This window comes from Cutaneotrichosporon oleaginosum, assembly GCF_008065305.1.
Source record: "Cutaneotrichosporon oleaginosum strain ATCC 20508 chromosome Unknown ATCC20508_contig01, whole genome shotgun sequence".
NCBI lineage: Eukaryota > Fungi > Basidiomycota > Tremellomycetes > Trichosporonales > Trichosporonaceae > Cutaneotrichosporon > Cutaneotrichosporon oleaginosum.
This window is the reverse complement of record NW_027072170.1, coordinates 1,005,718-1,027,790: the sequence shown is the minus strand read 5'-3', so window position 1 is coordinate 1,027,790 and position 22,073 is coordinate 1,005,718. Positions and strand designations below refer to the sequence as shown.

Genomic DNA, 22,073 nt, shown 5'->3' with positions numbered 1-22,073 from the left:
CTTCGGCCCAACTGTATGCAGGCATTTTGGGCGCATGTAGCAAGCACAGTTAGACGCGTAAAATACATACAATGGGTTAAGTCGCAGAGCGTTAGAGAAACTGCGCTCGCTACAGTGAGGAAAAGTAGTCCCAGTCCCACTCGACAAAGCGGAGCATGTACTCATCAACGCCACCGACATCGTCGTCGTCATACTCATCCTCGGGGTCGTCCTCGACCTCCGGGGCAGGTGTTGTTCCAGCCGAGCTGGCGAGGTGGGAAGGGATAGCGGAGGCGGATGCCCGTGAAACGGGCACAACGGGCTCGCTCTCCTCACGCTGTTTGACCTTCTTGCCTTCGTCAAACTCAGCGAAGTCCATCTCGCCTTCGCCCAGCGCGACACGCGCAGCCGCAGCATCCTCTTCGTCCTCAACCTCAGCGAGAGCGGCCGCAAACTCGCGCCCCTCGCCAGCGTGCGCGGCATGTTGCGCTACGTCTTCAGTCTCAGGCTCAGGCTCGAGTTCGACATCCTCGACCCCGTCCTTCTCGCGCGCTTCGCGCACTTCATCGTCCAACATGTCCCGCCAGTCCATGCGGCCAAAGAACTCGGTCGTGAAGTCGCCCTCCTGGATCACAACACGATCGAGCAACCGCTTCTGGTTTGCCTTCTTCAGCATGTTTTCCTCGACCGTGTGCGAAGACACAAATCGGTAGATGTGCACCTCGCGAGTCTGACCAATGCGATGTGCGCGGTCCATGCACTGCCGGTCCATAGAGGGGTTCCAGTCCGAGTCGTAGAAGAAAACCGTGTCCGCGCCCGTAAGGTTGATGCCCACACCACCTGAGCGCGACGAAGCGATGAAGCAGAAGACGCGCGGGTCTGAGTTGAAGCGTTCTGTAATAATCTGCCGGTCTTCAATCTTGGTGCTACCGTCCAGCCTCAAGTAGCGGTGTCCGTTGTAGGAGAGGAACATCTCCAGGATGTCGAGCACGCGTGTCATTTGCGTGAAGATCAGCACGCGGTGTCCACCCGCTTTGAGGTCGCGTAGCATCTCGTACAGCTTCTGCAGTTTGCCGCAGTCGTATTGCAACAGCGATGCGTCCGGGAATGCAATTTGCAGTTTGACGCTTGGGCTATGCAGCGAGTCAAAGGCAGGATCGAGCAGCTCGGGAAGCGTAGGGTCGACGCCTGGGAGAGCGTAAGCAGCGACGTCGCGAGCGACGGCGTTAGGCGGGATGACCGCGAAGCGGTCAATGACTGGGGATATCGCGTTCAGGCGCTCGATGTGCGAGCGGACGAGTGCAGCCGCTGGCGGGACATGGGAGCCGTACAAGTCGGACAGGCGTCGCTTGCCAGTGTCGGGGAGCAGGAGACGCGGAAGATCGCTGAGCATTTCAAGCGTAGTGGTGCCATAAATTGGACCGCTTTGGCACCGGCGCCTGTTGATATCACGGATTGCCCGCCATCGTGCCTTGACCTTCTCAAGCTCCGTGGCCTCACGGTACTTGAGCCAACCATCAGGCGTGCGTGCGTCCATCTTAGGCATGCGTATGCGGGCTTTGTCCTCTGTAGCGTACGGTAGTTTGTTGCTCGCGTCCAAGCGTGCGCGGAGCCCCGCCACCCAACCCGACTCACCCTCGCGTCCAGTCACGATGAGGTTCATGGACGCGAGGTCGACGTCGTCAGCCGCGGCGAGTAGGCGCTTGCGAACAAGTAAGTCTGTTGGCTCGAAGGTACCTGCAACACCCTTGTCTACTGCGAATGATGTACGCACGGGGCGCACCTCAAACAGGTCCGGGTGGTTGCACACTTTCCGCAACTGCATCAGAATGTTGACGACCCCGAGGTATCCGCCGCTCATAAGCGTCTCTCGTGTTGATGCGCGCGACATGAACTCGTCGTACAGGAAACGCTGCCGTTTCGAGAGACGACAGTAGACGACATGCTCGAACTTGCCTGGGAGCTGCGTCTCGACTTCGGACTTTAGGCGTCGCAGGATGAACGGGCGTAATAAGGTGTGGAGCTTAGAGACCGTCTCGATCATGCCCTCATCCATTGTCTCACCTGACTCCACCGCCTTGTCCATTGGGTCTGCTGTCAGATTCAATCAACCGCTGTCTCCTACTGGAAAACCACTCCATGAAATCCCGGTGGTTGGCAAACCCGACCACGGCCGTCGCGTCCGCGGTGATACCGTTCGGCATGAGGAAGTAGAGCAGACTCCACAACTCCATGAGATTGTTCTGCAGCGGCGTGCCCGTGAGCAGGAGACGCCGCTGCGTCTTGAAACCGAGGAGGGTTTGCCAGCGCTGCGAGCGAAAGTTCTTGATGTTGTGCGCCTCATCAAGAATCATGTAGACCCAGTTTTTGCGGCGGAAAATGTGCTGGTCGGCAAGCACAATTTGGTAGCTTGTGATGCAGACCTGCCATGCATTTTCCGTGTTCCAGCCGACACGCTTTTCCTTGCGCTCCTTCTGGTTGCCGTAGTAGGTGAGCACCTTCATGCCAGGCAGGAAGCGCTTAAACTCCATCTCCCAGTTGAGGATGACAGACGTGGGCACAATGATGAGGTGTGGACCCCAGACACCGAGATCGCACGCGAGATGTCCGAGTAGCGCGATGGTCTGGATTGTCTTACCAAGACCCATCTCATCGGCCAAAATGCCGTTCATGTTGTTACTGTACAGGCTCGCCAGCCACTCGAGACCGGCCTGCTGGTACGGGCGAAGTGTGCCGCGGAGGAGGAAAGGAGGTTTCAGGCGAGGAGCGTTCGGGTCCTCCTCGAGTTTGACCTCGTCTTCCTGGACATCCTCCTCCTCGTCGGTTTCGTCCTCACTCGAAAGCTCAGGTGTCGACTCCATCTCAACGTCGGACGAGGTGTCGGGCTCGACAATCTGCACTTTGTTCTTCTTATTCTTAGACGCGAGCTGCTGCGGCCGGTCGTCTGGAGGTGTCCACACCGTGCGAACCTTTCGCTGCCGCTTGCCCTCGACGACGACAGCGGGCGACAAGTCGCGTTTGGCATCATCGAGTCCAGCGTCGGTCAGTGACTGGTCGTGAGGTGAGCCACGCTTCTGCTCGTCGGTCGGATTGACCTCAGCACCCTTATCGACAGCGTCAGCCTCTGACTCTGAGCCTTCGACTGGGGCTTGTATGTTGTAGCCGTATCGCTTGAGTAGCTCCTCGATCGGCAAGTTCGCGTCTGCCAGCAAACCCTCGTCCTCAGAGTCGGCATCAGCTGCCTCGGCGTCGGACATGGCCTCGTCCAGCTGCGCATCCTCGAGCTGGATATCCGCATTGTCCACGAACTCGACATCATTGGCGTCAGGATCTGGCGCCTCGGCGACCTCTAATTTGCGCTTTCGGGCGAGGCGGCGGGAGCGGGGGCGAGGAGTAGGTGGGGTATACGAAGTAGCTGGGGAGGCCGTTAGAGGCGCTGACATGAGAGGCGGGGAGGTGGCAGCGGTGGATTGCGGCAGGGTCTCAGACGCGAGAGCTTTGGCAGCAGATGGAGGAGTCGCTCGCGAAGCCGCACCGTTTGGCGTCTCATGGGATGCTGTCATGTCTTCGAGGATATCGGGCTGGAATCCGCCGTCCCCATCCTGGTCGTCCCCTTGGTCGTCCATCACGGTGTGATCCTCCTGAGTGTCCTCCATTCTCATGCCGACAAGCATTCGGAGGTCGACAGCGTCCTCTTCAACATCGCTCCGCCCATCCTCGTCTCCCTCCTCATTGCCTTCAGCGTCGTCCTCGTCCATCGCATCGTCCCCACGATCATCCGCGGCCTCAGAGGTGACGGCAGCTCCCGCTTCGACGGCAGCGTCTGAGACAGGGATGCGGCCGTGCTCGTCCTCGAGCGGTTCCACTTCATTCTCGCCTTCATCTCCATCCTCCTTCTCCCCCTCCCCCTCCTCCTCCTCCTCGTCGCCTCCGTCCTCGCTCTCCTCGCCACTGTCTTCGGCGGCGGACACCTCGGCGGTTGCGTCCGAGTCAGCACCATTGTCAGCGCCGTCAGCGTCAGCGTCATCTTGACGGCCGACAATGTCCTCGCGCTGCGCCTCGAGCAGCCCTGTGCTCCGTTGAAGCATGTTCTGGAGGTGTTCCTTGCCTAGACGGTCTTGCTCGAGCTTCTGTTGTGCGAGAACCTTGGCACGCACGATCTTGGTGGCCAAGGCCCACCGTTTCCGGAGGGCCTTGACGACCTCGCGTCCCTTACGCTTGAGTTCCCGCTCGGCGGCTATGCGTTCCCGTTCGTCCTTGTTCGCTAAGTGCTCCCAGTGTGCAGCGATCATGCGAGCGATGCGCCGACAGAACGCTGGCTTGGCCTTGGCCTCGGCCATCATCGCTCCACGCACCTGCACCATGTGGGCGATGAGTGAGTCATGGAAGTCGATCTGGCGCGGCGGCGGGCCCGTGGGCGGCAAACGGCGGTGAGAGCGGTCGCGCTCCTTCTTCTGCGGTTCCTCGTCCTCATCCAGCAGCCGCAACAGGCGGCCCTGGTGCTGCAGCCAGTTCGACCGGTTGCGCAGGGCCGCCTCACGCTGCGCGCGCGCCTCCAACGAGGCCATATCATTATCAACGCCGTCATCGACATGGATATATGAGGCGAGGTACGCGCTGATGTTCCCGCCAAACATCGCAGGGGGCGGGCGCTGCCCTGGGTCTGTGTAGGCGACAAGGCTGGGTCCTGTGCGCTTCCACAATGGCCGTTTAGGCGGCGGTGGAAACTCAAGATGTGCAAGGGAGGGCAGAGCAGGAGCGGGCGTGGGCGACGGCGAGCGTGCCGGTGTGCTGGGAGCCGGCGACGACGCCGGGGACGCCGACGCCCTCTCTAGAGCGCGCGCCTTCTTTGACGGCACTGGGAGCGACTGGCGCCCGCGCGGCCGTTTCTTACTGCGCGCTCCCTCTTCGATGGGGAGCTCAACCACTTCCGGTTGAGCGATTGTGGCGCGCCGAGCCATCTTGCCCTTCGGCACGGGCGGGGGTGGCATTTCTGCCGCAGCCGTGCGGCGTCCTTTCCTAGATGATGGTTCCGGCTCGGGTTCTGGCTCCAGCTCGGCTGCTTTGCCTCTTCTGGGCGTCTCTCGCTTAACAGGGGACTCCTCCTCAACGGAACGACCTTTGCCTTGCGAAGCATGCTCTTTGGCCTTCCCCTTGGCCTTCTCTCTCTCATTGCTCGCGATTCCGAGCGCCTCCGTTTTGGAATGCAGCTGCCGTCTTGTCGTTCTCGACGGACCCAAGCTGGCGCGTGTGCTCCCGATCGACGAGTTGGCCGCGACGAGGTCCAGCAGATTGTACTGTGCGTGCTTGTACTGCCATCAGCATAGACATGAGCTCCAGCCGTACATCAAGAAACACAGGCGAGTTGTCCACGCGCGCTTCCTCTGGGTCCCACCCGTCGAGGATGCTCGTGTAGCGCTCAAGATGGAATTTCTCCTTGACGGCCATGTCGTGTGCGTCCATTACGACTCGGAGTTCAGCCTCACGCTCGCGCACGAGTTCTTCTCGACGCGCCTGTGTGCCTTCAGGGCCGAGCTTGTAGATGATGCGCTCCATCTCGTGGTCCGTGATGTGCCGCTTCTTGCGACTCGCGGATGCGCTCTCTCGAGGGCCGCGTCGCGAGCGGGGCAGAGCCGTAGGAGTGGAAGGACCAGCTTCGGCATTGTTTGTGCCATTGTGAGTAGTTGCCGGCGCGTCGAGCGTGGTGTGACCGGTCGACGCGCGGGTCGTGGAAGAGCGGCGGGGAGGCATTGTGGAGGACCTCCACTTTGCTCAGTACCTCATACCGGGTCACGCGGGGATCGATGGGGACGAAGTGAAGTAGACGGCCGAGCAGCTGATGGTATATTGTGCAGCTGTGCAGGCGAGGCGCGTGTGAGATAGTGTTGGAAGGTGACAACGAGGGTGATGATAGCTAGGCATCGAGTTGAACTGTCGAAAGCGCGGCAACACCCACAACACAGGCCTCGGAGGAAATGTAACAAATCCAGAAGATAAAGCGGCGAGCGATGACGCTCCAGCCTCCACTCTCAGCTTCCACCGCACAAGGCAACATGGACGCGCGAGCCATTGCTAGTTACTGACTGACACAAACTCATCGACGATGCCCGCAACGCTTGCGACAGTCCCGACGCTCAATCTACTCTCGATGAATGCGAGCCCGGCAGTGCTCGCTTCTGCACGGAGTGCAGCAGGAAGCCGGCACGGGCTCATCAACGCGACCCGACTGGTACACTCGCTGGCGCACAGCCGCGAGGACGGAACGTGGCTACAGGTGCAGAAGACATGGGAGGTACGCCGTCCACGTGTAGGGAGCTGATCACAGACTGTCCTTTATGCGCGAGCGCTGTTGGACGCCCTGCGGAGTGGCAACGAGGGGTAAGCTCCGACGTCCGACCTTTCGGTGGCTAACTGCAGGGCGTCAACGACGGCCGACGCTCTCGAAGACCTCGAGCGCATGCTCACCCGTGCCGAAGATGCAGTTCAAGTGTCGGCCAAGCGCGCCAAGGCGCCGGCACCGACTGTTGCCCTCCCGCTGCTCGACCTTCCTTCCGCGCCGGCTGAGGTAGCGCTTCTCGGTGAGGCTGTCTCTGCCAAGCTAGACGATGCGGAGGTTGAGGAGCTTGCGTCTCCTCCAGTGCTTCCACCATCCCCTGCCAAAGTGCGAGAGCCTTCTCGCTCGCCCTCTATCCCACTTCTGTCCCCGGCCGTTGGGGAGCTCGATACGGCAAGCTACTTTGCCAAACGGCGACGCGAGGACGAGGCGGGCGGTGAAGCCGGCTTGCTGCCCCTGAAGACGGCGAAGATGGACGATGAAATGAGTGCAGAGGGTATGCGGCGGCGTTTGCTCGGCACAGGTGGTGCACAGAGTGCGATCGGCAGCGCAGCGCTACACGAGGAGCTTGGTGGACAGTTGGCCGACGTGAGTAGAAGGGCGCAGACATGGCGTTGACGGCAGATGTCACATCGGCTCAAGCTGAACGCCATCCACTTTTCAAATTCGCTCGAGGAGGAGAAGAGTATGCTTCAGCGCTCGGAGGACACGCTGGAGAGCAATCTCGCGGCCACTAAGGAGAGCAAGGGCACGCTGTCCAAGGTCTCGACCAAGGGACGGAGTACCACGTGCATGACGCTGGGCGTGGTAGTGGTCGTTATTCTCCTGTTCGTTTGGACGCTCATGCTCATCCGCTTCACGTAGACTTTTTAGACGAACGTGTAAACAGTAGTAAATGCACATCAGCAGGTTCTGCACGACCTCCACATTTGCCACCAAGCAGAGGTCGAAATTGCTTCCGTGAGGTCAGCATCACTTTCTACGGAACTCGTTCCATCTACTTCTGTAAACAAAACTCTCCATCGAACCATGCAGAGCAAGCCGGAACAGGACAGGAACCAGGAGGCGACGGTGTATCTGGTGAGTCATGCTCCTCTCTGAGCTGACAGAAGGGAAATCTTGACGAGCGGTGCACCGACGCGTTGATATGGGAGCTCATGTTGCAGGCGGGGCCCGTGTGTGAGTGCGCTCCGGGCTATCGAGTTGACGCCAGCGAACGTCTTCCTTCCCAAGGACCGTGTGAGCATGGCGCACCAGGGCTTCGGGTTCTGCGAATTTCTGTCCGAGGAGGATGCCGACTACGCGTGCAAGATCATGAACCAGATCAAGCTATTCGGCAAGCCAATTCGCGTGAACAAGGCATCCTACGACAAGAAGCAGATTGACGTCGGCGCAAACCTGTTCATTGGTAACCTAGGCAAGGATGTCAGCGAACAAGAGCTGTATGACACGTTTTCACGTTTCGGAGGGATCGCGGAGACGCCAAAGGTCGCGCGTGACCCGTCGACTGGCGAGTCTAAGGGCTACGGCTTCGTCAGCTTCCACGACTTTGAGGCCGCGGACCAGGCGATTGAGAATCTCAACGGACAGTTCCTTGGCGGCAAGCAGGTGTCGGTGCAGTACGCGTTCAAGAAGGACAGCAAGGGCGAGCGACACGGCACGCAGGCGGAGCGTGTTCTCGCTGCGCAGGCGAAGAAGCACTCGATGCTGCCAGGCGGTGGAGCGTTTGGAGTCGCAGGTGAGTTTACGTGTGGAGCGCGCAGTGATTTAGGAAAGAAGACCACTACGTACCATCGCCTCTGCTGCATTCTCATTGCAATCGCTGACACCAGCTGCACCAGCCTACGTTCCTCCCGTTGTGGCGGCGCCGGCAGCCGTGCCAGCCCCACCTCCCGTACCGGCGGGCTTTGCGCCGACGCAGGTTGCTGGCGTGCCGCCTCCCCCACCAGGAGTGCCCGTTTATGGAGGACAGCCGTACGCTCAGCAGCAGCAGTACCCGGGCTACGAGGGGTACCAGGGCTATGACTACAACCAGTACGCGAACGGGGGGTACTACTATGGCGGGGAGCAGCAGCAGCAGCAGCAGGGCGGCGCGCCGCCTCCACCGCCACCGCCAATCCGTATGGGCTTCAACCAGTAGCGTGTGTATCGATGCAGTCTGGCAGTGTATCCTAATCCACTAGAGGATGATCCACATTCCGTCTCGCGGGCCAGAGACCTCGAGTGATGCTGTGCATGATAAGATGATCCTATGAGTGGTGATGCTAAGCGAGCCTGAATTGGGCGCGCGGAATTGGCCAGAGCTCAGTCATGCTGAACACAACCTGGATAGTGGAGCCGAGGGGGGCGAGGCGCTGGGCCTCAGCCATAGATGGGAAGGGTGTGTCCGAAGTCAAGCCCAGAGAGGGGATGTTGATGTCGACCTCGTACTTCCCCGCCCGGGCGTGGGGGAGGGAGAGGACGACGGCGTCTATTGGCTTGTGCAAGTCAATGATCTCGCCGACGGCCTCGTACTCGTCCGGCAGGGGGCCCGAGGCCCGCTGCTTCAGCAGCGCGGAGGTGAAGTAGCGGATTCCCGTGCGCTCGGCGGTGCGCCCGCGCTGCTGCCCGTGGTAGGCGCGCATGACGAGTGGCCAGATCGCCTCGGTGGAGAGCACGCCCTCGCCGCCGGACACGCCGGCTTGCGCGGCCAGCGCACCCTTGATCTGCCAGTGCGCCAGCATGTCGTCGTACCGTCGCAGCGGCGACGTCGCCCACATGTATCCCCGACCAGCACTCAATCCCATGAGCCAGTGCGGGATGGGGGTCGGGCTGAGCTGCGTCGCGGGGAAGAGGAGCGAGCCGATCTTGGCCTTGCTCAAGCTCACGAAACCAGTGCCAGGCACTCGCTGCTCGAGGAGTTTGTCCACGGTCATGTCCGCTGGAGTTACGGAGGTGTTGGTGACGGGCCCGGTGCCGCGGAACGCTGCGGCGAGCCCGTGCTCGCCGCAGAACCACGCGGCCACTTGGTTCGCGAGTACCATGTACTCGGTGACCATCGTGATGGAGCTCGTGATGAGCGGATCTTCAGTCACCTCGTAGCCGAGCCGCAGCTCGTCGAGCGCTGAGCTCTGCGGGGCAGCGGGGAACGAGGACCGATCGTGCAGGTTGGCGGGGATGGCGCGTGTGTTATGCACACTGATCGATGCGGCCGAGGATGTCCACTCAAAGCCAGCATTCTTGTAACGCACGGCGCGCAGGGCCTGCGAGAGCTGCATAAGCGTCTGCAGCTCAGCATTGTGCTCCGCCTCAAGAGTGCTGAGGGGCCGCGTTGGGGGTCGCACGAGCAAGTCCTCGCGCAACCGCCCGAAGGGGTACGACTTCTTGGCCGGCACGATGCCGAGCGCATCGTTGACCGCGTCGTACGTCGTCACCACCGAGTTCTTCGTGAAACCCATTCCAACCTTCCAGTCGTGCACTTCTCCTTGTGTGTCGACCTTGGCCGAGAACACCAAGATCGGCTGCCCCTCAGCCGCGCCGAGCGACAGCTTGCCCCCTGCCAGCGATGGGGGAAGCATCGGCACCGTCCCCTCCTTCAGATAATGCGCTGTTCCTCGGAAGCTTGCCGCTGTCGAGAGTGTCCCTTCGCGCTCCATAAAGCGCGTTGGGTCCGCCACGTAAACGTGTACCCAGTACTGGTCGTTGCCGGCGGGCTCGAGAGCGATACCATCGTCAAGCTCGAGCGCGCTCGGGTCGTCGATCACATACACTCGGTGCGAGTACTCCTGGCGAAGACTGTCGAGGGCTGCGTCCGCAGCGACTGGCTCCGCAGCCGACTTGCCAAACTTGACCGGCATGATAAAGCCGCCCATGCTTGCGGAGCGGGACGCGCCCTCAATTACCTTGTGGGGCATCGACGAGTCCCATGAGGGGAGCACACCCAGTTCGTTCAGCAGTGGTCCGACGAAAGAGAGGTCGACGACCACTTCGGAGGGCGACGAGAACCACTTTGCGATACTGCACGCCAGCGTGAGGACATGGGGGTGCTGGGTACCACGGCGTTCATACAGCGCCAGGGCGAGCTGAAACAGGATGTCCCGCTCGTCCTCACTCCACTCCGGCAGTGTCCCGCCGCTCTTGATAGCCGCGCGCACCGTCTCGCCCTTCTCGACGAACTTGAGGAAGATGGAGTCCTGCGTCGCGACCCACCGCTCGACACGGTTGTACCGCTCAACCTCGGCGCGCGAGCGGACGAGGAACTTCTGCTCCTGCCACATGCTAATGTCGGTCGAGAGGAACAGGTCGGGGCGCTCCATGAGCATCCGGTGCGCCGCGTAGGCGGGCAATGTCCCTGGCCGCACGGTAATCCGCTTCTCGCCGTCCTGCGGCTCCGCGCGGTTGAGAAGGAACTCAGCGGCTGACGCTGCATCGATCGATCCTCGCAGGTTGGCGTCGGCGGGTGCCAACCCCTCCCAAAGCGCATCCATGCCGCCACCACGGCCCGATTCGACTGACCCGCCGAGCAAGCGCGCCTGCATGCGCTCCGTCTCGCGCAGCACGCGGCGGAGGAGAGCCGCAATCTTCCGCCGCGCCGCTAGCAGCTGCCCCGCCTGCTGTGGTCCGATGATGTCGCCCTCCTTCGGCGCACCCAAACCGATGTCTTCGCCGAGCTTCCACATCTGGAGGAGATCGGGGTGCCAAGCCGCGGACGACAACTCCTGGGGCACGAGCGATTTGGGCATGACGAACTGCACGTCGTTGGCCGACACGGGCCAGATCTCGCCCGTATTCCGCAGGAGCAGCAGACGATCCTTGAGCGCGATAGTGATGGGCGCCAGAATGATACCGATACAGTTCCCCGTCTCACTGCCGTCAGCCTCCTCGATTCCTGGTGGCTACTCACCGGCGGACCTCGACGACACGCCCGGGCTCGAGGCCCGGCGTGACCTCGCCTATATCGACGACACCCGAGTCGTAACCTTCTTCCCCGGGGATGGCGAAGAACTCTTTACGCTCGACACTCGCGCCCGCGTCCTCGGCCGTGAACGGGATGTGCGGCCGGGGGGGCTTGACGACGCGCTGCATCGCGCGCTCGAGGCGGTCCTCGTCTTCGGGCGTCATTTTTTCTTCGTTCATGGTACGCATGAACCACCGCAACCTACGCGTGTCGGCCTGCTCTATGTGCAATGGCACTTGGGGGATATCGTCCGGGATCTCGGTGCCGAGCGCCGAGAGCTTGTACGGCTGCCGCTGGATGTTGGCTTTGGGCGCGTCGGGGCCGCGGTGGAACGTGACCTCTTCGACGGGCAGCTCGCGCTTGCGGCGCACAGGCTTGGTGGTCTGGAAGCGCCGCGGGGCGAGCGTCGCCAGCCGGCGCGGGACCTCGACTCGTGGCCTCATAGTGTTTTGGGATGGACTAGATGAGTGGCGAGTGCTGGAGATGGAGAAATTCAGAAGTGGAGGTCAAGGTTCCACACGAGAACCACGCGTGTATCGCATGGACATTTTTCCCACGTCACCTGCGGGCGACACGTGCAAAAATTCACGTGACACCTATCCCACGCTGAGAGGACGTGAGGACAGGGATCAGCGCCACGGAACGCGAGATGAGCCGGTGCGCCACACGCGTCGCACCCTCTTCGCGTCCCTATGATCCCTATGTTCCTCGCATCTCCGCGACCCCGGCCCTCGACATGGCCCTCTGATCCTCTGATCCTCTGACAATCCTCCGCACATGCCGCCGAGTCGCGAGCCGCGAGCCATTGGCCGCTGGCCTCTCCCCCCTTCCAGATCCCAGTCCAGCGTCCGGCTGGCCCGGCTCCACGATAAGGAACGAGAAGGCAAGGGCGCGACGATCGTCAGGTCGCGAGCCGCGTTGAGCGTTCGCGACCGTGTTCGCTTCGTGCGCCCTTGCGCCCGAGCACGCGAGCACAACGAACGCCCGAGCGCACGGTCCGCTAGAACGCCAGAACGCCAAGATCGCAGAGTCGAGGATTGCAACGGCGTGTTCTGTAATTCTGGGGATCCTCTTGTCCCAGCCACCATCTGGCGCGGGGTGCGAGTTGCGTGAGAATCGATAGAGTGCAAATTTACATGTGTCAGTGATGTCGCAGCCCAACGAAGGGGTGAGTTGGAGCGATGAGAAGGGCTACTGGTTCTTGTGCAGATGAACAAAGGCAGGGGAAGGAGCCAACGTGGTGAGTCATCAGTGTGATGAAACGTCAACAACAGTCGATAGAAGCCCTCGTGCCGTGTGCCGGCGTGACGAGTGGACTGGCGATGATGATGTGATGAGGATTTGGATCATCACCCTTGTCGTTCTTGCCTCTGTCGTAGTTTAGCACCCTCAAATGCGCTATCTTAGCGAATCAGGCTGGTGCCCCGATCCTTCTGTTATCCTGCGATCTTGTCTGTATGCGCGTGTGCCCAGTCTCCCAACGTGCCCAAGGTCGCGCGGTAAGACGTGACAGACTATCATACATGTCAACTAAATTATAAAGCGCGATGCGCCCCGCCGGGCTGCGGTGCGCACGACAGGAGGTATGGGGGGGATGCGATGGTGAAATGTTAACTTTACAATGCGCGTCGTACACTTCTATGCTGGTGTCTATGCTTGCGGGGACCTGGAGGGCCGCGCGGGCCGAAAGCTTGATGTTCGAGAATGATGTGAAGGGATTCGTTGCAGCGCGTGACATGCTGCGAAAGTTGATCTCATGCACGGAATCATTGGATCCGCAGCTGCGATCGATGGCTTATGCAGGTTGCTTTGCGACGTCGTCGTTGATCGATGATCGTTGATTGTTTGAGCCGGATCGTTGCGAGGCATGTGAGGAACATGTTGCAACTGCCTTACAAGACGGCCAGGGCGCTCGTAAGAAGCACAGCCATCGCTCCAAGCACAAGAGCAGGCGAGTTCATGCCGGCCGCACCCTTGGCGAGGTCGGGGTTGGCGTCCTTTCCGGTCTTGTAGCCCAGAGGAGCGTAACTGGACGCGTTGGCTGCCGTTCCGTTCGACGCCTGAATCGCACAGAGTCCAAGGAATGTCTAGACAGTCAGCGACGTTAACCCCACACAGTCCACGAGTACATTAGTCGGGGTGTGCGACAGACGAGGGAGGGTCTGGGAATGCCACGACTGCCTATGCTCGCTCGCTTGTGCCTACACGCTGCGCTTCATAGCTCGGCCTCTCTCGACTCACAGAGAGATCTCCCTTGATGGTGTTAGGCGTCGTGGAACAAGACTGGCACACGCCGGCCACCTGGACCATCGTCGCATTGCCGTATTCTCCGCCGACCTTGTTCCTGCCAGAGCAGAGGCAGGCGAGGAAACCGTTGGAGAGCACATCATCGATAGTATGGGCTGATGTGAGCTACAATCAGACAGGCAGGCTCACGAGTAATGGTAAACACCTGATAGCACTGCTCGACAACCTCGGACCACTTGCCACATGCCGAAAGGCAGGGCGTGTCCTCATTCGAGGTTGCTGGCGCCGCAAGACACTGGGCGGCGAAGAGAAGGGGAACGACAAAGTAGTTGAAGACGAACATGATAGAGAGTGTGATGGGGAGGGCCGGTTAGGAAGTGGGGTAGGTCGCTGTCGAGCAAGCACAGATAGGAGTTGGACCGGTGTGCACTCGGACAGTCGGCTCGAGAGGTTGGACGAGTCGAAGGCGACAGTGAAGATGATAGGAGACGTGGACAACAGTTGGGGAGAATGGAGCGTCACACTCTGGGAGGCGTGGGTTCTTAAACCGCGGAGAGAGGATCAGGATCGGCGCACGACGGGGCTTGGGGTGCAGGGGAGTAGCGATGGGACGGTGGGAACCGGTGCCGAAGAGGTGAGGACAGGCCGAACAGGGGATGAGTGAGGCTGGGACAAGATGAGGATGAGGATGGGGATCGTAAAGGAATCGTCGAGGATCAAAGCAGACACAAACTTGACGGTGTTGCGGGACGTGCGGTAGGAATCCGATCAGGCGTGGCGTTGATATTACAGGCGTTTATCGCTGGATTGAGGAAAAGGAAAGGACGCAACGAGGATCGAGGATGAGCAGATATGTTTGTCCTGACTTGGACCCAACAGTCGACGCGGTCTGGTTCCGATTTGGCTGAGCACTGGCTGCTTGCATGCATGTTGACCCAGAGGAGGAGGAGGACTACAGGCAATGTGCTGCGAGACGACAGGGGAGCATCTCGGCACCTGAGTTTGCGCGTGCAGTTGCGCGGTAGCGACGGCGGCGGCAACGGGCTGTGTGGTGAGTTGAAGCCAAGTCGGGATAGGGGACAGGGGGCTGGGCTGGTGAGGAGGATGGCAGGCGGCAGGCGTACAGGCGTAAAGGCGAACGGCAGGATGGTCATCCCGCGAGTCCAAAGTCAACCCGCGCTGGGGGATTACGGGGGGCGGAGATGAGGCACATGCGTAAAGAGGGATGGAACGGGAAAGGCTTGACGGCCTGACCGCGGAGGCGAACAGCAGCCAACGGAGCCATGCAGCCAAAAGCTTGGGCAGGGGTTGCGACAAGTGGATCACTGGCTCAACTGGACGACCAGCCGCGAGAGGGGAGGAGTGCAGTGCCAGCCAGTGCCCAACATTCCAAAGTGTGCTGGTCAGTGCGTTCCCGCATCAAACTTCCTGGTACCTGATCGCCCTGAATTGACTCCCCTGCCTTGTTTTCCCTGCACCGCCAACGCCACACCGCCACCTGTCGTTTCATCGAGCCTTGGACCAGATGCCTCCACACACCAGTAAAGCAGTACAACAGGTACAGCAGGTACAGCAGAAACCCCCGAGGCGCTTCATCAGAGGGTCCCGGACCAGCGGGACAGCCGAATCATCGGGCCGCTGGAACCCTTGCTGCCAGCTGCCAGCTGCCAGCTGCCAGCTGCCAGCTGCCAGCTGCCAGACGCCACGCGTAATTTGGCACAACCCGCACTTTCACCTCTTGGACCCGTGAGACAACCCAAACCCTGTGAAGCAATTCAGTCCACCATCATCAAACACGCATTAACCACCCGTACTGTACACCCGTCTGTTCCGGGACTTCCCCTTGCTTCATCTCATGATAGATATAGCAACAATGTCCCAATTCAGTCCTCGTCTTATCCGCTCCCGCGTCTACGTATTCAGGATCCTCGAAGCTCGACTTGCCTGATGATCTAGCTGTTTTGGCCTTCTGGATCGACATCCCGTTCCCTCTGCGCCTCTACACGATCTACACGTCCCCAAACGAAACGCGTCAAAGGCCCACTCATGCCACTCGGCCACTCATCGTTAGCTCAGGGGATGTTTCGCTCATCCGCGGCAAGCTCGACCCGCATGCCCGTACCGACCCTCAGTCGCCCGCGCGTTCCCGCATCCCACTTCTTTAATGTTCCCTCGGCTGTTCTGCTTGGGGCCTCCGCATCCATCGTCTTGGATCTTGGAACCTTGCAACCTAGAACGAGCGTGGTGGAGCGTACTTGTCACGCCGTAAACTTATTCCGGCGCCACCGTGCTGGTTGGCTGTCGCGAATCATGTTGGATGGTGGTGAGTCCAGGCGCTCGCACACTGCAAGTCGCCAAGAGCAAAGTTTGTGTATACGGTCAGCGCCGCAGATCGACAGATCGATAGGGCGTTGAACAGAGTCACGCAGCCGTCAGATCATCAAGGATCAAGGAAGTTGTGCATGTTGTGGGCGTAGTAGGTCGTCAGCATTGATAGGCGAGGGCATGACAGGAAGGACACGTGACCCGATGTCGAGGGACGGGCATGATAAACAAATGTTCAACAATATTGATGGGAGTGTCGTAGAGTATGCTTAGGTCCGAAGTTCGAATCCTTGTTCCCGAACCTCCAAACGGTTATGCGGCCCAGGTAGGTCACTTTCGGGGTACATCATAACATTTGACCATTCACGGCTCCGTATGCGCTCCCTTCAGCCACCTTCAGCCTCTCCACCGTGCACATTCAGGTGCATGCTTCACAGTTGATCATGCCATGTAGCTGACCACAGATTCGGATCCGCGATCGTCCACCAAAAATGAGGATGGGATCGCAAAGGACGGGGGATTTAACAAGGTTGCGGCGATGATTGCGTCACGCGAAGGTTGGTGGTAGGTGGCGATTGGTGGTTGGATAAACTGCCCACCGGCCATGTGCGCCACCATGGGGAACAGATGACCGGTGGGCAGAAGCTATAGCGTCATAGCTTGTGGATATGTGGATAACTCATAGGGATCAGGGTGATTGTCTGGACTCTTCTAGAGCCACGTTATTCTCAACTGTCCGGAAGATCTGCTTTGCCCATACCGCGACCTGCAGGACGACAGTCATGTCAGCCTGCCGACCCAGCATAGGTCCGTACAGCTGTCTGGGTGACCTGCTGCCCAAGCCAGACTGCGTGCTGTCGCATGTCGCACCGTAGAGCTGGTGACTCCTCTGAAATCCTGCATCTTGGTCTTACCCACTTTGACGAACATGATCCGGGTGGGCCGGCGGCCTGCGCAGCCTCGCCGCTGCCGACCGTCCCGTCTTCCGACTTGATCCTACACCCTCCAGCCGTCTAGCATCCTCGCCTCGACTCGAGCGGAATGCTGTCGACTAGCAATACCCGTGTCCCGACGGTGTTGTAATCCATCACGCACCGGAACGAAGGTCGGGAGCGGTCCTGTGGCCGAGATGGTCGCATTTGACCGTCAAAAGTGAACCCGAGGGCTCGCTCGCTTCCGAGGCCACACCAAGCCTATGACGCGTACTGAACTTCAGGGCTAGCGGACGCGATAACCCTGTCTTTCGGCCTTCATCGCATGTCATCATCATGTGTCGACTGAACATCTGTACGAGGTCGACGGCTGACAGTCTTCTCAGGCGATCATGCAGACACTTGCATTTGATAGCATCTTAACATTCTATAAACTGTTGCAATGCGATTTGTAGCGGCTTGCAATAAGACCATCAGACCGTACACTCTTGCGATGCGAGTTGAGAGGAGCGAAGCGAAGTATGCGCGGGTCAGCCTGGGGATAATAGATGATGCTGCCGGCGGCATGGCTGGGTGCGTTGGAGGCTTGCGGGGCACGCGGAGAGTGAGCCTGCGACTTGTGAGCTTGTAAGGGCGAAATGACCCAGTCCCCAGTCATTGAGCATTATTACTCATCGTTCCTCCTTGATCCTTGAAGTGGTCACCACATCTACTCCCGTGAGCCGTGAGGTGGTTGGCGAACGCCCGTGCCGTTCATGCCGTGCACACGTCCACACAACGCTTGAGCTCTTGACAGCTGGCAACTAGCAGCGTATTTTGGGAGATCTACAAATGTGGAGATTCAATTGACAGCGAGGTGGTCTCGACCTTTTGGATGCATGGGTGGCATGAGTGGTGGCTAGATCTGGCAATCGACGTGGGCGCAAGAACTCACAGACCTTGTGCGCCACTGCGTCACCGTTCCAGGACATGACAACTACGCACGCTGTCTGCCTTTGCCAGCGCTCCAAAGCCCTCGTCAATTCCTCAATCCTTGCTTCGGCATCTCCCCCCGGCCGCTCCCCCCCCCCCCCCCCTCCCCTCCCCTAACGCGCGCGCAGTCGAGGCGCCACCCATCCATCCCACCCAGCAGCCACCAGCTGCGCCCAATTACCAAACTATAACCCCACCCATGCCACCCATTCGGCCACGAGAATCCATCAGCCGTCATCTTTTGCCTTATTGCCACATTATCTTCTGCGCTTCTACCCCCTATCCACCATCTATCCACCACCACCATTACCAAGCATCCTCATTCTCCCTCGCATCTTCCGCCACTCCGCTACACCTGTACTCTCTCTCATCCACACCCCTTGACGCCTACACGTCGTGCGCCGTACAGCGCGTGCCACTCCGACCAGTCCACGCCAGTCTCTCGTCCCATTCATCTCACCTACTACCGCCCTTTCCCCGCTCCCCTCCCCTCCCTCTTCCTTCTCCCGAGCTCCACCTCCGACCTCCGAACTACTCATCACCGTCAACCATCTTCCTCCTTCCACTCGATCCCACTCGTCACACTCTCACACTTTTCCCCCTCGTCTCCCCTCGCCTCCTGCTCCAACCTCTCTTCTCTTCTGCCTTGTGTCCCCACATCGTTCATTTGCAACGTCTCGTGGTCACCCGCTCAACTCTCTGCTCTCCCCCCCCCCCCCCAACATCGCTCTCGCTCTTCAGCTAGACCGATTAACAATCTCGTCGCCTTGGACCACCGATAGGCAGATTATGCTGGTCGCCACTCCGATCGACACTCGTTCCTTGCATCTTAACTAACTTTCGACCCACCCCTTGGGACGCCCTGCTTTGCTTGCTCAGCCAACCGCCCGCTACCCCAAACCTCTTCGTCTTCAATCGCGATCTCTCGCCTTCTCGACTTGCGGTAAGCGTTGGCGCGCATGAGCACCACGCTGGACCTCTCGCCATCACTCTCCAGTACCTCCGACCTTCCACATCATCGCCAGCAAGTCGACAGCCCCCACTTGGGTGACCAACAATCTGACGACGGGCTCAACTTGTGTGTTGAAGCTCTTAGTAAACACGACACGCCCTCGACGGTCGCCTCAGTTCCTAGCTTGGACCAGACCCACATGAGGCGGCCGTCTGCGTCATCAACAGCTACACATTTTCCCTCCAACTGCGAATTGCGATCCCCGCCACCCTCAATAGAGGGCACGCCGTCGCCTTCACAGACTCCTCCTCTCCCCGCCAACGATACATCGAGCAAGCCTTCAGCAAGCTCGACCACCCAGCCCTCAACAATACAGTCGCCCTGGCTTGCTCTCGCCGCCTCTGGCGGGGCTATGACTCCTGCCCTCGAGGGGCCTTCCCTGGCACCTCGCGGGAGCCCCAAGCTGAGACAGCCCTTCGAGAGACTCAATCTCGACTGCTTAGAGGCTACATGGAGCTCGTCTAACCTGCGTCAGGAGACCACCGAGTCGCCCTCGCCGCCACGAGCAACGAATGGAGTGGCCGTTCCAAGCGGGGCAATTTGTGGCGGCGGCCGGCGGACCTCACTTGGCGCCCCCATCTCTATGGGCTCCTCTCTGGCACAGCGTCGAGCAAAGGGTGCCGCAATGAGTCTTGGCGGTCTAAGTGGCAGTCAGCCATCGGCCTCGAGTCAATATAATGGCGGTGCCTCCAGCTCGTCGACAGGATCTACCTCCTCCTACTCGGCATCGGCAACCTCGTCCTCGACATCGGGAGCATCAACTTCCAAGTTGAGGCCTGCACCTGGCACGACACTGCCCTCCCTACTGACGGCGGATTCGACTCTCGTGCTTGATGTTCGGCCACATTCTTGTTACCAGACATCGCACCTCCCCGCCGCCCACCTACTCACTGTCCCGTCGATGTTGATGTTGCGACCCACGTTTGACATGTCCCGGCTGCTGCCCATGCTCGCATCCAAAGCTAGGGAGGCGGTAGCGCGGTGGCGCGAGAAATCAGACATCGTTATCGTCGATCAAGATTCGACCGTCGCTGTCGAGGGTGGTGTACTTGTGGGCCTATCCCACAAGTTTGAGCGTGAGGGGTATGCCGGTCGGCTGTGGTATGTCCAGGGCGGCCAAGCAGCCCTCGACAATCGACCGGATATCGAGTGCGTAGCTGGTAATGCAACAGACGACAACAACGCACCCGCATCCGACAGCAGCGGGACTCTTGGAATAGGGCGGTTGCCAAGGCTCGCCTTCCAGCAGTGTAGGTCACCACGACGGGCTTGAACTTTGCTGACTCATAGCTTCCACCGGCCGCTCCTCAAGGGGCGTCACCACAGCTGCTGCCTCTCACCGAGGTGACCCTTTCCAGACAATTAGCCTGCCTCTCGGCTCTGCGCCTGCGAGCGATCGGCGGCTGGGGAGGAGCAAACTGCAGCCCGCCAACCCATTCTTCGACAACATTCGACAGAACTTGGAGCTGTCACATGGGGGCATTACCGAGCGCATCTCTCTCGCACTGCCAGACGCGGTCAAGCGGCGCGCCAACGAGCTGCCCAAGTTTCTGCGCAACCTGGTGTGTATGCCCGACACCGACTCGCAGGACGTCCTGGCAAAGCAGTTTTATCGCCTCGAGCGAGGCGAGCAGGAGCGTTTGCAAGGTGTCATGAATGTCCTCAGCAAGGGCTCGCGGGCACAGGGCTTGCAACAGTCCCCAGCTGCGGGCGCACAAGCATTGTGTGCGGATGAAATTGAGAAGCTGATGGCGGACGGATCCGATCAAGGCAACTACTTCCCTTTCTCCATCACCGCCGGCGTTGAGCGCGGCACGAAGAACCGTTACAAGAACATTTGGCCGTTCGACTACTCCCGTGTACGACTGGGCTCCCCGGCCGATGATGATTCAGACTACATCAACGCCTCATTTGTGCAGCCTCGTGGTACCACCCGCCGCTACATTGCGACTCAGGGCCCACTCGACTCTACATACCGCGATTTCTGGACCTTGGTCTGGGAGCAGAACGTGCGCGTCATCGTCATGCTCACCAAGCAATTCGAGGGTGGCCTGTTGAAGTGCGGCAACTATTGGCAAGAGCAACAATACGGGGACCTTAACCTGCGTCTGGTATCGCAGACCGGCGGAGAGGACGAAGTTGAACAGAAGCCTACGACAGGTTTCGACTTTGGCGCGGCTGCCGCAGCACCAAGCCGGCGGGGTGGCAATATCCACCGCACATTCGAACTTCGCCACAACGCTTGTCTCGACCAGCCCCCGCGCGTTGTCACACAGATCCAGTGTGTCGACTGGCCTGACTTCGACATTCCTGAATCGCCCGAAATTCTGCTCAACCTTATGAAGGAGGTCGACTCCGTCGTTGCTAAGACGGGTCTGACCGGGTGTGGCGAGGATAGGTGCGAGTTTCCTCCCGTTGTGGTGCATTGTTCCGCTGGCGTCGGTCGGACCGGAAGTTACATTCTTGTTGACGCTATTTCGGACGGCCTGCGTCGCGAGCTGCGCAGCGAGACCTCAGCATTTGAAGAAGCTCCGGACGTACATCCGACCGAGGGCCCCGAGGAGAATGAGGACGAAATGGACGTCGACATCGCCACGAACTCTAGCGCGAGTACCCCCGAACCGGAAAAGCCACGACCTATTACCCAGAGCCACAAACGACACCGCGCGGCGACCCCGCTCAGCTCGCTGAAGGAGCCTATCTTGGAGGTTCTTCAAAGCATGCGCGTGCAGCGCATGAGTTTGGTGCAGAGCCTGCGACAATACCTGTTTGTGCACCGCGCCATCATTGCCAATTATCTCGATATCGCGGATGATGAAGCGCGTCGCCGGTCATCTGGGTATGACACGCAGTCCACCTTGTCACGCAGTTCGGTCGCCACCGCTGCGACTTCCGTGTCGGCGAGCGAGGACGACTCGCACATCAAGCGGAAGCCTTCGTCTGCCGACCTTCAACCGGAGGTTGATACGCGGTTGCACACCGTGGCTGGCCTGCGTCTCTCCGAGGGCTCGGAGGGTGCCGTTAACTTGGCCAAGAGAGCAAGTTTCAAGAAACGGCGTGGGCCGAACGCAAGCAGCGTCCCAGGTACACCCCAAAGTGCCGTATCAGCATCGTCCACGACCCCGGCGACACTAACCTGTCCACCGCTGCCGACGGCGCGTAGCGGCTCGGCGGCCACATCTCCCTCCATGTCATCCGGACAGCGAAGAGGACGACGCGAGTAGTGAATGTGACAACCGTGTAGCAGTTTGCATTTAACCACCACCGCAGTGGTGTCCAGCATGAGCATATCCGTGTCTTGACATTTATCATTCTGTATAGATAGAGAGAGTATCT

The 22,073-nt window shown here is 59.9% G+C and overlaps 6 protein-coding genes across 6 annotated transcripts; 3 read left to right on the top strand and 3 right to left on the bottom strand.

The window, feature by feature from the left end:
• Positions 1-109: 109 nt before the first annotated feature.
• Positions 110-3,422, bottom strand: COLE_00426 (uncharacterized protein; the record flags this gene model as incomplete). Its single annotated transcript, XM_018420464.1, has 2 exons — positions 110-2,070; positions 2,105-3,422. The coding sequence occupies 2 exons, from the start codon at positions 3,420-3,422 to the stop codon at positions 110-112; spliced, it is 3,279 nt and encodes a 1,092-aa protein (XP_018277209.1).
• A 2,660-nt stretch (positions 3,423-6,082) lies between these two features.
• COLE_00425 (uncharacterized protein) lies at positions 6,083-7,177 on the top strand (the record flags this gene model as incomplete). Its single annotated transcript, XM_018426851.2, has 4 exons — positions 6,083-6,271; positions 6,305-6,357; positions 6,397-6,901; positions 6,938-7,177. 4 exons carry the CDS (start codon positions 6,083-6,085, stop codon positions 7,175-7,177), a joined length of 987 nt encoding a protein of 328 aa, XP_018277210.1.
• A 381-nt stretch (positions 7,178-7,558) lies between these two features.
• On the top strand, positions 7,559-8,453 carry COLE_00424 (uncharacterized protein; the record flags this gene model as incomplete). Its single annotated transcript, XM_018423785.2, has 2 exons — positions 7,559-8,051; positions 8,146-8,453. The coding sequence occupies 2 exons, from the start codon at positions 7,559-7,561 to the stop codon at positions 8,451-8,453; spliced, it is 801 nt and encodes a 266-aa protein (XP_018277211.1).
• A 124-nt stretch (positions 8,454-8,577) lies between these two features.
• COLE_00423 (uncharacterized protein) lies at positions 8,578-11,377 on the bottom strand (the record flags this gene model as incomplete). Its single annotated transcript, XM_018420465.1, has 2 exons — positions 8,578-11,158; positions 11,196-11,377. The coding sequence occupies 2 exons, from the start codon at positions 11,375-11,377 to the stop codon at positions 8,578-8,580; spliced, it is 2,763 nt and encodes a 920-aa protein (XP_018277212.1).
• A 1,764-nt stretch (positions 11,378-13,141) lies between these two features.
• On the bottom strand, positions 13,142-13,839 carry COLE_00422 (uncharacterized protein; the record flags this gene model as incomplete). The annotated part of the gene is made up of 3 exons (XM_018419543.2): positions 13,142-13,336; positions 13,491-13,651; positions 13,686-13,839. 3 exons carry the CDS (start codon positions 13,837-13,839, stop codon positions 13,142-13,144), a joined length of 510 nt encoding a protein of 169 aa, XP_018277213.1.
• Positions 13,840-18,684: 4,845 nt separating this feature from the next.
• On the top strand, positions 18,685-21,961 carry COLE_00421 (uncharacterized protein; the record flags this gene model as incomplete). Its single annotated transcript, XM_018424128.2, has 2 exons — positions 18,685-19,987; positions 20,028-21,961. The coding sequence occupies 2 exons, from the start codon at positions 18,685-18,687 to the stop codon at positions 21,959-21,961; spliced, it is 3,237 nt and encodes a 1,078-aa protein (XP_018276398.1).
• Between the last annotated feature and the right edge of the window lie 112 nt (positions 21,962-22,073).